The sequence below is a fragment of the Schistocerca nitens genome, chromosome 7, assembly GCF_023898315.1.
Source record: "Schistocerca nitens isolate TAMUIC-IGC-003100 chromosome 7, iqSchNite1.1, whole genome shotgun sequence".
Taxonomy (NCBI): Eukaryota; Metazoa; Arthropoda; class Insecta; order Orthoptera; family Acrididae; genus Schistocerca; species Schistocerca nitens.
The window spans coordinates 38,383,424-38,399,130 of record NC_064620.1 but is presented as its reverse complement, the minus strand read 5'-3'; the positions used below and the strand labels follow the sequence as shown (position 1 = coordinate 38,399,130).

General features: G+C 48.2%; 1 protein-coding gene across 1 annotated transcript in view; it reads right to left on the bottom strand.

Moving 5' to 3' along the window:
• The window catches only part of LOC126195461 (putative neural-cadherin 2), a 32,545-nt gene extending 23,170 nt beyond the window's left edge, over positions 1 to 9,375 (bottom strand). The window contains exons 1-2 of the mRNA XM_049934088.1: positions 9,084 to 9,375; positions 8,749 to 8,949 (exon numbers count right to left, since the gene is read on the bottom strand). Coding sequence (XP_049790045.1) covers positions 8,749 to 8,949; positions 9,084 to 9,375 — 493 coding nt within the window. The remainder of the gene's footprint in view (positions 1 to 8,748; positions 8,950 to 9,083) is intronic.
• Positions 9,376 to 15,707: the final 6,332 nt, after the last annotated feature.

The window sequence follows — 15,707 nt, the reverse complement described above, 5'->3', positions numbered from 1 at the left end:
TGTTGTGTTGTACCAATAGCTGTATCAACTGTAAGAATATGTATTCTGCAGCTCTGTCATCTTGATGAATTTACTAGAAAAAAAGGCCTTGTGAGCACACTGGAAATCACTGGAATGGAATGAATACTTTTATGGTCACACTGGATGCTTCTGGCAATTAGCCATGTAAGTAACCTCTTACCAGAAGCATTCAGATGCTGAGAGTGACATACATGACATGACCGAGTGAGGGGCAATGCATCATTCACACCCATGTGTGAACATCCCTCTCCTGTGAGCAATTTCCTAAGATCTGCATCAACGCATTTGTTAGAACACTTTATCTAGGACTTATCATATCACTCAAAGAATAATGCCATATTCCCACCAGAGTGAAGAGCATTCCCGCAATTAGGCTGGTGCCATCCTCAGTTTGTACAATTGTGGTTACATTGCAAACTGTTACCTGCTCTCCCTATTATTATTACATTCTTTTTCCAAGATTCTTCCCAAAGTACCTCGCTCACAGATGACATCACTGAGCCCTGCACTTGGTTTTTTTAAAAAAATAATTACTTCCCAACAAATTGTAAACCCATTGTAACATTCCTAGGAGCCCACCTAGGGTGAATACTACTAAGCACTAAGACATTTTTGGTCATCTACAAATTTTTCTTCCCACACTTCACTTGTACATTATGCCCTATACTGTCAAACTGCATCAAAACTTCTTGGGATGTATGAATGCTTTTGCGGAGAGGCTGAAACATAGATAGGCACAACAAAAAATTCTCAGAAAGTGAGCTTGCAGACAATCTGGCTTCAGCAGCCAGAGACTGTGTTCATATGTGTGTGAGTTGAGTTTGTCTGACTATGTGTGTGTGCAGGTTCTCATTTTTGATGAAAGCCTTGTTGGCTGAAAGCTCACATTCTGACAGTGTTTTTGTTGGCCTATCTGTAGCTCACCTTCTCTGCTGTATGGTAAGTAGCAACTACCCTTTCCATAATATTGTTGAAATTATTTATGAAATATTGCATTCGGTCAATCAGTAATCTAAGGTGTTGTGTGGTGAAGATTTTGTGATGGGTGCAAATGTTTACTGCCATAGAAATGAGGTTAGGTTAGACCACAACCACTACACAATCAGCATAAATCGTAATAACTTTCTACTACATAGTATGCAACAAATAGCTTTGGGAAATACTGCTATTACACAAAACTAATATCTGCATAAAGTTACTAATATTTCTATAAAACTAGATATTATAACTTAACTTTGACATACAATGGTGTTGAGATATATTATCCTACTATAATACATATTATCTTATACACTCAGGAGCCAAAGAAACTGGTACACCTGCCTGATATCACGCAGGGCTCCTGTGAGCAAGCAGAAGTGCCACAGTGTGATGTGGCATGGACTAGGCTAATGTCTGAAGTAGTGCTGGAGGGAACTGACACTGTGGCGGCAGCACCGTCCAACGCACCAAGGGCTGAACTACGGCACTGCCGACACAAGTAGGGGCAGCTGTACCGTTACGCAGAATTTCAGCAACGGTGCGTCGCGCACCGGACCGCACGGGAACAAAGCTGCCGACAGTGCGAGCTAGTCGACGCGACGCAACACACGTCTCCCAGTTCTTCCGCCGCGGACCACGTGCGTCGAGTCAACGTGACTCCGCCGTAAATGCGTACGCGTGATCGTAAACGCAGTCGCCGTTAAATTGTCTTTCGCTTCTTCACGGACGTTACGGCGCCTCCGGTCACGCCAAGAGCAGAACATTCTGTGACGTGGCCTTTTGTCTCGCTCGGACCACGCGGTCCCGCCACGGCTCGTCACTGGAGTGTACACCCTCCAGGATCGGTGACCGAGCCGTGCCGCCAGTGCAACGCGCCTGTAGGGACGGACATTAGCGAAGTATATTAGTTGTCATTTATTGTAACAATAGGAAAAATAAATGTGTCCTGTCCAGAAACCGCTTTAGTCGTTTATTGCCACAAAGCCTCTCCCATGAGCATAGTGCGTGGGCGCGGCAATAAATGCCGGTTCACTGCACATGAGCGACTGTAAGCGGAGATACAACACGTTCCCGCTTCACTGGTGACCCTGACGTGATTTTGAGGTTAAACAAAACACGTGGTGACGAACGTTCGTTGGTACGAGAGACGTGGAACAGCGAGTAGGCTTGCGCGCATATGCCCACGCCGAACAGTGCTCCGTAGTAATTTTTTTTTTTAACTAACTTTTTTTGTATTGTTTTTGTGCGCGTATGGTTTGATCGGGGACTGCTTGGTGTTATTTTTTTTTCTTTCGTGTGTTTCCCTTGTCGTGTTATTTTCGCTGTGTACTTTCCTCTTGTATGAGGATTCGACTCTGAACTAAGATGGCGACACTAGAAGATTTGCAAAAGACCGTCGAAGAACTGCTCGCACGCAACACGAGGCTAGATAGTGAGCTACATGCATGGACTACACGCGCGGACGCCGCGCAGCCACAGACAGCTCAGGACAATGTTGGCGCGCAAATCCCCGCCACACCGACGCCTCCTACGACCGCCGGAACGCCGACAAGCGCTGGACGGGCATTGATCAGGTTGCCTCCCTTTTGGCCGCGCGACCCTGTAATGTGGTTCAGCCAGGTTGAGGCGGTATTTATGAGCAACCACGTGACCTGCGACCTGGCGAAATTTGGGCACATAGTGAGCCAGCTGGACCAGAACTATGCGGCCGAAGTGCGGGATATAATCACCGCCCTGCCGATGCAGTCAAGCTACAAACGGCTCAAGGAAGAGCTGATCCGGCGGATTTCGTCGTCAGAGGAACAGCGAGTGCACCAACTGCTGCGGCAAGAGGAATGCGGCGATCGGAGGCCCTCGCAGTTCCTGCGCCACTTGCGGAGCCTCGCGCAGTCCGATATGGTGCCAGATTCGCTGTTACGCACTATCTGGGTGCGCAGCCTCCCAGCTCAGGTGCAGGCAGTGATAGCCGCACAGACGGAGATGCAGCTGGACGCCGTCGCTAACTTGGCCGTCAGGGTGCACGACGCGCTGACAACGGCGCATAGCACCGCGGCTGCGGCAGCTTACGACTCTGTCCCCCCACCTCCGTGGCGGCCAGCGCCTCCCGCACCCGCTTCGGACGCCGACCTGCACCAGCTAGTGCAACACTTGACCGCACAGGTGGCAGCTCTCTCGACGCAAGTCGACCGGTTGGCGCGCTCGCAGCAAGAGGGCAGCACGCGCCGCAGCGGCAGCAGTCCGGGCGACAGGCGGCGCGGCTCGTGCAGCTGGCAACGCAGCAACAGCCGCTCCAATGGTACCCCACCGACGTCACAGCACGCACAAAGCGGCTACTGCTGGTACCACGCCCGCTTCGGCAACGAAGCAACCAGGTGCCGCGCTCCTCGTCGACACGGGTTCGGACCTCTCGATATTCCCCCGTTCTATGTTACGAGACCGCAGGCGGGCCGAGGCACTCTGCCTTACAGCGGCGAACAATTCCGCTATTAAAACTTACAGCACACACAGCCGCAATATAGATCTAGGCCTACGGCGCACGTTCTCGTGGACTTTTACCGTGGCCGTCGTCAGTGAGCCGATCCTGGGCGCAGACTTTCTCGGCCACTACAGGCTGCTAGCCGACATCACAAACGGCCAGCTCATCGACGCGACAACGAGTTTAAAGATAGCGGGACAGCGCCGGCAGGCTGCATACTACAGCGTTAAACCCGTGAAGTGCCCCAGACCGTACGCTGACATTCTTGAGCAATTCCCCGACCTCACCCGCCCAGCTGGTGCACCGAGAGACATCAGACATTCGACGGTGCACCACATAATAACCACACCTGGACCCCCCACATCGTGTCGCCCACGTCGACTCGCGACAGACAGACTCGCAGCAGCAAAGGCAGAGTTCGAGGCCATGCTGCGGCAAGGCATCGTGCGACCATCGAGCAGCCCATGGTCATCGGCGTTGCATTTAGTGCCCAAAAAAGACAATTCGTGGCGCCCGTGTGGGGACTATCGTGCCCTTAATTCGCGAACGGTGTCGGACCGATACCCAGTCCCACACCTTCAAGACTTCAGCTAAGCCTTGGCGGGCTGCGCGGTGTTCAGCAAGATTGACTGCGCAAAGGCGTACACCCAAATTCCGATGGCGCCCGAAGACATCGAAAAAACAGCCATCGTAACGCCCTTTGGGCTTTTCGAAAGCCTGTTTATGACTTTCGGTCTTCGGAATGCTGCCCAGACTTGGCAGCGGTTCCTGGATGGCGTCTTGCGAGGCTTGCCATTTTGCTTCGCGTACCTCGACGACATCTTGGTGTATTCCAAGTCGCCCGAACTCCACCGCCGCCACTTAACGACCGTCTTTCAGCGCCTGAACGAAGCCGACATCGTTATTAACCCCGCTAAATGCGAGTTCGGTGTGACGAAAATCGAGTTCCTCGGCCATTTAATTACGCCCACCGGATCGACACCGCTACCGGAGAAAGTGAAGGCAATACTGAACATGCCGCGTCCGCAGACACACAAAGAATTATGACGTTACCTCGGCATGTTGAACTTTTATCGACGACACCTGCCCAACGCCGCAGCCGTGCAAGAGCCGCTGACTAAGGCGTTACAAGGTCCTACCTCAAAAGGAAAGACCCTCGTGAATTGGACAGACGCAATGGAGCAGAGCTTCACAGACTCAAAAAGGAATCTCGTGGAAGCGACGCTGCTCGCGCACCCGGTACATGACGCGGACTTAGCTGTAGTCGTGGACGCCAGCCAGGTCGCCATCGGCGTGGTGTTACAACAGCGGGTCGGCGAGAGTTGGCAGCCTCTCGGTTTTTTCTCTAAAAAGCTTTCCGATTCGCAACGTGCTTGGAGCGCTTATGACCGAGAGTTGCTTGCGGTGTACGCGGTGGTGAAATACTTCCGACCGTCCATAGAAGCCCGACAGTTCATCATTTTCACCGATCACAAACCCATTACCCACGCGTTCGAGAACAACCACACTAAGTGTTCACCACGCCAACTCCAGCAGTTAGAGTACGTGTCGCAATTCACGACTGACATTCGACACATTTCGGGGATAGACAATATCGTCACCGATTGTTTGTCCCGAGCGTCTGCATTTATTTCACCCCCTGTGAACTTTGAGGACGTGGCCCAAGTACAGGAGAGTGACGAAGAACTGCACCGCTTCCGTCACGACACTTCCAGCGGCCTGCAACTGGAGCTGGTGCCTGTCCCCGGCTCCGCACGGAAGATTTGGTGTGACACCTCAACCGGCACGCACCGACCGTTCCTCCCAGAGAAATTCCGGCGCAGTGCCTTCGACCGTGTCCACGGACTGTCACACCCCGGCACCAACACCACTGCGACGCTCGTGGCTGCGCGTTTCGTCTGGCCCGGGTTTCGGAAGGACTGTCGCGAATGGGCGCACACTTGCACCACATGTCAGCGCGCCAAAGTCGGGAGGCACACCCACGCACCCATGGGCACCTTCCCGGACGCGACACGCCGATTTGCGCACGTCCACATGGACCTCGTCGGCCCGCTTCCTCTCTCACAAGGCAAGCGGTACCTCCTAACGATGGTGGACCGCTTCACTCGCTGGCCGGAAGCAACGCCCGTCATGGACGTCACAGCCAAGACCGTCGCCACCACATTCGTTGACACCTGGGTGGCACGCTTCGGATGTCCCAGTCACGTGACAACTGATCGCGGCCGCCAGTTTGACTGCGCGTTGTTCACGCACGTCGCCAGACTGTGTGGCACCCGGTTACACAGGACAACCAGCTACCATCCGGCGTTCGGTTCCACAGGACTCTCAAAGCCGCTCTAACCTGCCACGACACCTCATGGCCAGAGGCGCTCTCACTGGTGCTGCTCGGCCTGCGAGTCACGCCGAAGGAGGAGATCGGCGCGTCACCTGCCGATCTCGTTTACGGGCAATCTCTGACAATCCCGGGCGATTTTGTCGAAGATGTAAGACTCCCACGCGACGCCGTGGTACCCACTCTGGCGGAACGTCTGCGCAGTCACATGGCCGGCCTCCGAGCACACGCACCGACGCGGCACGGCACCGGGAAGACATTCGTCCACGCCGACCTGCAGTGCTGCACGCACGTCATGCTGCGTACTGACGCAGTACGGCCACCTCTCCGACCGCCCTACAGTGGACCGCACCACGTGATCGCCCGAGGAGACAAAACGCTGGTCCTCGAGTGCAACGGAAAGCTGTCGACAGTGTCAGACAACCGCGTCAAACCAGCCTACGTCTTGCCCGCTCCATCAGCCACGCATTTCTTTGACCCGGCAGAAGATCTGATCACGGACGACACTCCCTCTGCCAGCGGTCAGACGGAACACGCACCCGGAGCCACCGGTGATGCACAGCTGCAGCCTGCTGTCATCGCGCCACCACGTGCGCCTACCACCACCATGCCCAGGCAGCTGGTACGGCCGCCCGGACCGCGCCTACCACAGGCACACCGGTCGCCCCCACCACAGCCACCAGCGGACTACGTCACGCGTGCCGGCCGCGGCGTCCGATTCAAACGCCGTGCTGTGTCGCCAGCGCGCCACGACACCCGAACCGGAAATGACGCGCCCGAGCCACCGAACGCCGTCAGAATCCGGCGCCAACGAGCCACCGTCCGCTGTAGAGACCCGACCTCCAGCTGCAAGTGCCTTCGGTAGGTAACTCCAGTCAAGCCCCGGACACCGACTCCTGCGTTTGTCACAGCTCCTGGACCCGCGTTCGCGTCGTTTGCCTCCGCCACGTCAGGCGTTGAGGACGGATCGGCATCCGCACCAGCTTACTGCATTCACTTCTCCGTCGAGCTCCGGACATCGCCCTCCACACCGCCCGGCTTGTCCGTAGTAGCTCCCGGACCCGCGTTCGAGATCCGACGGCAATGCACTCGCGCAAGTGCCTTCGAGACGTCACCATCAACTAACTGCAATGCGCGCCTTCACGCGCATCGCTGCGGACTGTCGCAGCCAGTGCCTGCTGCCGCTGTCACTAGCCGCCAGCGCGAGGACACGCCCACCGCACGCTCGCCGGTCCGGTGCGCTGACGTCACGGGCCGCCGCCCTTCTGACGCCGACCGACCCCCACCAAAGATGCCGCACTGCCATCAAGCAGCGTGCGAAATTTAAACACACGCGCGCCACCGAACTATCGCCGCGTTTTCGCAGCTACGGAGCTCCGCTCTCCAAGGGGGGATCTGTGTGGCGGCAGCACTGTCCAACGCACCAAGGGCTGAACTACGGCACTGCCGACACAAGTAGGGGCAGCTGTACCGTTACGCAGAATTTCGGCAACGGTGTGTCACCGGACTGCACGGGAACAAAGCTGCCGACAGTGCGAGCTAGTCGACGCGACGCGACACACGTCTCCCAGTTCTTCCGCCGCAGACCACGTGCGTCGAGTCAACGTGATTCTGCCATAAATGCGTACGCGCGGTCGTAAACGTAGTCGCCGTTAAATTGTCTTTCGCTTCTTCGCGGACGTTACGGCGCCTCCGGTCGCACCAAGAGCAGAACATTCCATGACGCGGCCTTTTGTCTTGCTCGGTCCACGCGGTCGCGCCACGGCTCGTCACTGGAGTGTACACCCTCCGGGATCGGTGACTGAGCCGTGCCGCCAGTGCAACGCGCCTGTAGGGACGGACATTAGCGAAGTATATTAGTTGTCATTTATTGTAACGGTAGGAAAAATAAATGTGTCCTGTCCAGAAACCGCTTTAGTCGTTTATTGCCACAAAGCCTCTCCCATGAGCATAGTGCGTGGGCGCGGTGATAAATGCCGGTTCACTGCACATGAGCGACTGTAAGCGGAGATACAACACGTTCCCGCTTCAACACCATGAATCCTGCAGGGCTCTCGATAAATCCATAAGAGTATGAGAGGTGGCGATCTCTTCTGAACAGTGTGTTGCAAGGCATCCCAGATATGCTCAGTAATGTTGATGTCTGCGGAGTTTGGTGGCCAGTGGAAGTGTTTAAATTCAAGAGTGTTCCTGGAGCCACTCTGTAGCAATTCTGGATTTGTGTGGTGTTGCATTGTCCTGCTGGAATTGCCCAAGTCCTTCGGAATGCACAATGGACATGAATGAATACAGGTGATCAGACAGGATGCTTACGTACATGTCACCTATCAGAGTCGTATCTAGATGTATCAGGGGTCCCATATCACTACAACTGCACATGCTCCACACCATTACAGAGCCTCCACCAGCTTGAACAGACCCTGCTGACATGCATTGTCCATGGATTCATGAGGTTGTCTCCATATCCGTACTTGTCCATCCGCTTCATACAATTTGAAATGAGACTTGTCCGAACAGGCAACATGTTTCCAGTTATCAACAGTCCAATTTCAGTGTTGACGGGTACAGGCGAGGCACAAAGCTTTTTGTCGTTTAGTCATCAAGGGTACACAAGTGGGTCTGCAGCTCTGAAAGCCCATATCAATGATGTTTCCTTGAATGGTTCACACACTGACACTTGTTGATGGCCCAGCATTGCTCACTGCAGCACCATATTCTGACTGTTTACATATCTCTGTATTTTAATACACATGCTGATACCAGTTTCTTTTGTGCTTCAGTGTAAATACAAGTGTGTTAAAAATAAACTATTCATTGCAGGCAAACAGCAGGCTTAATCTTCTTTTCTAATAACAGTAAATGTAGTTTCTATCTATTAATACATAGTAGCTATTTTAGTTAAGGCTGGAGCACACAAACAAAGAATTTTGATACTTACACTTCATTTCCACTGTCTCAACTACTGCCAAGGTTGGTACTGTAACTTTACGGGGTTTAACATCAGATGCTGTCATGTCATCTTCACCACCTCCTTCATCATCATAAATAATGATATTTTCACGAATGTCTTCTTTTGGTACTGGGACTTTACACTTCCTTGCTTGTTTCCATTTGCATACCACAAGAAATACCACTAAAGCTGAAAAAATATTGGTTAATTATTTGCTCGGGAGACAAAGTCTCAGTAAATTCAGTATCAGAAATCAGAGTTAGATGAAGTTAAAGATAGCATAAGATAGTTTCCATAACTGATTATTAATCAAAGTAGCTCACCAAGAACACTTATGAAGGATGTTACAACTACTAGCAGAGCACCAAAGCTAAGTTTCACAGACTGTTCTTGAACCATGTGCTCACACTGTTGACCCCAAAAATCCTTGGGGCATACACACTGGTAATTGCTGTAGGGGTACTGACTGACACATGTTCCACCATTCAGACATGACTCTTCATAACAGTCATTTTTCTCAACACAGATGCCTTCATCAGCATCAAATACTTTGTTGGAGCCACAACTGAAAAGATTTTCAGCATTACAAGTGCTTCTTATACCACTGTTAGACATGAAGCACCAATGGTACTGAAAAATATATGCTAAAAATAATGAAACAGCTTTAACCCAAAAAATGTGATGACTATACATCTTCATCAACTTTTACATATACTATACTTATATATGGCTCTGCTTTTTCTGGGGTCTTTATGACCTAACTTTCCTTTTAATTTTCCTAACCTATCCTTCTCTACTCCCTGAGGAAGAAACTGTTCGTTCTAAAAGCTAAGGAATGTATCACTATTACTTTTAAGTTTGCGTTGGCAGGAGCCCCTACGCAGGGTATGGTGGCCGACTTGACCAATTTTCATTAGAAGATGGTAAAGATATGGAAAGAACCTGAATTTGTTTTTATGAACACCATATAACAAAGATATGAAACATCATAATGCATATTTAGGAAGATCTAATATGGATAGAGGAGGAGTTGTCACACACTAAAAATATAAGTTCAAAAAATGATATGAGAAATTCCTGAGTGGAGTACAAATAATAGATGGAGGAAGGTTAACCACACACTGTAAAGTTTGTATAGTTCAAGTATTAAATGGTTGAAACTAATGTAAACAAGACTGAAAACATTGCTGGGCTTTCAGACAATGCCCTCCGTAAGAGCTAACAAAAAACGCATAGCCATGTGCATATGCACATTTCTACATTGACCCAGCTGACTACAGTCTCAGCGCAGCAACAAACTAAGATGCAGCATGGGGACAGTGTAGTTAGCCAGGACAATGAAGCTATGTATGTCTTTGTGTGTTTTTAGAAAGACATTGTCCAAATTGTAATTTTCATATGTTAATATTCATCACTGGATGGTGGCCTATGTGCAGGAGATTGTTTGTCTGGCAAGTCAGTGAGGAAGTGGAAAGTCCATTTTTGTCAAGGTTTTAGTGATGACCCGAGACCAAGCCAGGCAAACACTGTGATCATGGCTGAACTCATCAACAAGGTGAATGATCTTACGAGAAGTGATCAACATTTCACAATGCGAATGTTGGCAGTGATGGTGTGGGCCATTGTTGGAACAGTGTGGACAACTGTACATGTTGGGTGACCAGAAGGTGTGCATGCAGTAGTTTCTGAAGAAGTTCAGTGAACCACAAAAGGAACTTTATGTGGGTCTAGCACTGAAACACCTGTTTCTGTATCATAAAGACCCTCCTTTCCTAGAGTGGCTCGTCACTGGTGGCAAGAGCTGATGCCATCACTTAGTGCCAGATACAAAGCAGCACAGCATGCATTAAAAATTTCATAGCTGTAACCTCAGCAGACAAGGTGATGCTCACTGTTTTTTTCGATGTCTGGTTACCAATACTTATTGAATTCCAAAAGCATGGCAAAACCATTCACAGTGACATGTACAGTGAGGCACTTTTTAGCCCATGCACGCCCATCAAGAGCAAATGATCTGGGCAGCTATTGGAGGGAGTGATTTTGCTCTCTGATAACATTCATCCACATGTCTCCAAGGTCACACAAAGTGTAATGGCCAAGTTCAAGTGGGAGCAGCTTGAGCATATGCCCTACAGCCTGGGTATGGTGCCCTGCAACTCCCATGTATTTGGTCCAGAAAACAAGGCATTTCAAAGAGACGCACTTCAATTCAGACAACAAAGTGGACACAGTGGAGGATTGGCTCCTGCCATGGCCAGGGGAGGTCTGGGAACATGGAATCCTTGGTCTCATGAAACAGTGGGATAGTTGTGCTTAGGCCTCAGGTGATTACTTTTAAATAAAAACTTCAGTTATATCTACTATGTTGTTTTGTACCTTTTCTTTTGAACAATCCTCATAAGATAGTACCTTGAGGAAACAGTAAAGTAAGACAGAAATCTTTCAGACTGCACAAACAATTACATCAATGTTAGAAGTAGATAAAAGAATTTCATGCAGTCAACTACTTGAAGAAAATAAAATTCTAGAACTTTTTTGTATGTACATATTAGAAAATTTAATAATTACAAAAGCAAAAAATGAACAATAGTGATCCTTGTATCTCCTGTAACAAATCTGTGCATAGCTGCTATAAAAGACAAACAAATGATGCACATGTTCAGCAGAAAACTACATCAGTATTCCAAAAAGGTGTTTGCCATGTTAGCATCACAGTATATAATGCACTTCTAAGATACTTTACATAAAAATAACAGAGAAGTATAAATTCAAATCATCAAAATCATCATTAAATGATAACTAGTTTTAGCACCACTTCTTTCTATGTGGGAGTACCCGGAAAAAATTTGTACCATCCTTTGATGCTATATTTGTAATAGGTCCTCAGTAACACAATATCATTTCTAACAATGGAAACTCCAGGATGGAATAATGACAATAGTATGAAAAGGATAGACTGCTACTCACTGTACAGCAGAGATGCTGAGTCACAGACAGGCACAACAAAAAGACTACTACATATGTAAGATTTTTGCCAGAAAGCCTTCTTGCAAAAATAGAAAACATACAAACACACATTTACACAGATGCAGCTCACACACACAAGACCACTTGGGAATTTTTTCACACATACTTCTGTGTTACTTACTTATTTTTACATGTTTTATCCTCCACCAGAGATCCTTGCTCCTTCCATCTGTGCCAAAACAAGTAAGTTTCCTTATCATTAGCCAGAACCTAGTCCCACAAATCCTATATCACATGTGTGATCTATTGGATGCTAAATAGATAAATAAATAAATAAATAAATACATGCTGTTCCTTCATTGTTACTTGGCTCATGGAATTGCCCCAAATGATTAAATTACCCATCGCTGGCAGCAGCCCCTACTTCCACAATGACATCCATCTGTTCAGATTCTGCCAGTCCTTAACCCTCACCAACATAATTGCCCCACAAAACCATGTAAATCAGGCCCAAACCTCCTTAAAGTACCTCCTCTCCACTGATAAAATTGTCCTACTGTTACATTCCAGATTCAAGGATCCCATCTCACACATAGAGACTCTTGAGCTCCAGGAAATAGAGCAGCATGCATAATGCCACCTCATAAAACTCTTCAAGCTGTTCACTTCCTACTCCTGCCTTGGAATGTGACTATCTACTACCTCTATGACAGCCTACGAACCTCCTCACAACCATTCATAGCTTACAAACTCTGCCTCGCATACCTACTGCATTTAACCCACCCTCAAAAATTTCCTCCTACCACCACACAGAAACCAGAACCTAAACAGAGCCGAAATACAGTCATGAACATTTCCTCCAAGAGCCTTAGCCTCACAGAATTATCAGTCCTTTCCAAAGCCCTTACCATTTTCCCCACTCCCAAACTCAATCATGCTGGAGTTGTTAAAGACCTTCTCCCCTTCTCCTGGTGCTACAGTGGAAACACTTTTTTGCCACCAACCCTACCAAATGTACTCAACTTTAAGGCCAATGTCGAGCCCTGCCCGACTCAGTTCACTCCTCCTTCCAACCGTGATCCAAATCAAGTTAACTTTCCAGAATTTCTTAACCTCAAACCTTGTCTCACCATCATACCACAAATCCCTCAACATGCAAGTTAGCATTAATCTACAGAAAGAACTGCAATCCACCACCTAAAATCTGATCCTGACCTTATTATCCTACCAGCTGACAAAGGCTCCACCACTGTTGTTTTGAACTGCAAGGATTACCTGGTGAAGTACTTCACCAGCTGTCAGATTTGTCAACCTACAAACTCTGCCACAGGGGCCCCATTCCAGAAATCCAGCAGGATCTCCAGTCTCTCCTCAAATCCTTAGTCCCATCCGGATCCTCTCTCTCCTCACACCTACCACTCCCTGCACTCCTACCTTCTACATGCTTCCTAACATACACAAACCCAACCACCCAGGACATACCATTGTGGACAGTTAGTGTGCCCTCACTGAGAGAATCTCTGCTCTTGTAGACCAACACCTTCAGCCTATCACCTACAACTGATCCTCATATATAAAAGATACCAACCATTTCTTCCACCGACTACACAGTTCCTGTTCTTTTACCACATGATGGTGCCCTACTTGTCACTATAGATGCCACTTCTCTTTAAACTAACATCCCTAAGGCCCATGGCCTAGCCACTATTAAACAGTGCCTTTCCCAATGCCCTACAGATTCCAAACCAACAACCTCCTTCCTGGTCACCATGACTAACTACATCCTCACCCACAATTGCTTCTCCTGTGAAAGCATCGCCTACAAATAAATCCAGGATATGCCAATGGGCACCCACAAGGTACCATCCTATATCACCCTATTCATGGGCCATCTAGAGGAATCCTTCCTAACCACCCAGAATCCCAGACCCCTCACCTTCACCGATGACATCTTCGTGATCTGGATTGAGGGTGAGGACACCCTATCCACATTCCTCGAGAACCTCAATATCTTCTTCTCCATTAGCTTCTCCTTGCCTTCCTTAACCCAACAAGCCAAATTCCTCAGTGTTGAACTCAACCTCAAAGATGGCCATGTCAGTACCTCCATCCATATCAAACCTACCAACTCCTAGTCATACCTTCACTTGACATATGTCACCAACTCCATACAATGAAGCCCCTTCCACACAGCCAAGCCACCCATGGCCGTTGCATCTGTAGTGATAAGCAGTTCCTCTCAAAATATACCAAGAGTCACACTGAATCATTCACAGGCCGTAATTTCCCTCCTAAACCTGTACAGAAGCAGATCTCCTGTGACTTATCTCTCCAGTCACCCACCACTCCCCAAAGTCCTATCTTCTGGCCACAGAGGAACATTCCCCTCATGACTCAGTACCACCCAGGACTGGAGCAATTGAATCACATTCTCCACCAGGGTTTTGACTACCTCTCATAATTCCCTGAAATTAGGAACGTTCTGCCCACAATCCTCCCCACCCCTCCCAACACCAGCTTTTTTTAATTGTGCAGGTGGGAACCTCCCTGCAATATATACTATGTTCCCATAATCCTCCTGGCCTCAATATTTGTTAGTCATTGTCTTTCAGCCATCTATCCCCTTTACTGTTCTGACTCCACAGCCTTCTACTTCTCAAACACACCCACAGTCTTCACCTCCTCATTCCCCTCTTTCACACCCACATCGTCTAACCTCCCGACTATCCTAGCTGCCCTACCCTTTCTCCACCTAGTCCCAGTATGCTCCCACAAGCAGCATTTTACCATCCCCCACCATAACCCTACCTCTCCCTCCCCTCACTGCCCCCGTCTCCTCCTTACCCCCACCACCCAGATTGGTTCCCCTTTCTCCTACCATGCACAGCTGCTTCCAGTCTGGCCCCAGCAGCCAGAGACAATGGTCACGTGTGTGTGAGTTGTTTTTTTTGTGAATGAGTGTACGTATGTTGTCTATTTGGAAGAAGAATGCCTTCTGGCTGAAAGCTTGTGTAGTAGTCTTTTTGTTGTGCTTGTCTGTGACTCACCATCTCTACTGCATGGTGAGTAGCAATCAATCCTTTTTACAATATCATTTCTAGATGAGAAATAATTGTATTTTACTGTAAGAAAAGTTTGTGGCACTTAAGGACCATCCAGCATCTATCATACACAGTATTACACTAGATTTACCAGACTATTAAATAAATAATAATTTTAGTATAAATAGCACTTAACATTTACTTGCACTCATGTTTGTTCCATATGTCAAGACATGTGAGAGGTTCTTGGCAAACGACTTCATCACAGGATATGTTAGATAAGCAATTTCTTTCCACATTTTGAGCTAGAACAGCTTGTGCCCACTGAGTACCATTCACTGATGGTGGAAGAGGAAGATTTTTGCCATCAAAACGTATATCGTCAATGCACCCTGAACACACAAACAGATCAACAGTTAAAAATGTATTAAATGCACATGTATGGTATTAAATCTATACACTAAGGTGTCAGTTATAATAAGGTTGCACTGTATAAAGTGTATAAATGAATAATCAGTACATTGGTATGTAAGAAGAAATTGATTTTCCTGAAAGACCATCTGATAGAATTTAAAAATCTTGATTATCAGTTTTTCTATCTCAAAGTTGTTCAGAAACTAACACATATATTACACAGAAAGCAAATACTGTGAGGGACATATGAAACCTACTAGACAATGGGTTAGTGCAGTTTTTCAAATGAGAGCTATTATTCATCTGTTTACATTGTTGTAGTGCAGGAAATGACCATACTGTAGTGCCGGTAGCACAAATTAAATAAATGTTGTGTGTATTTTATACTTTACACATATCACATTGTTTCATGCCTGTGTGTGTGTGTGTTTTGCAAATAGGACAAATTCTGCCTCATGACTCCCAAAAAATGTATATAACTAACATAAAGCAAGACAGGTAGTGAGATGATGATTAAACCCTATG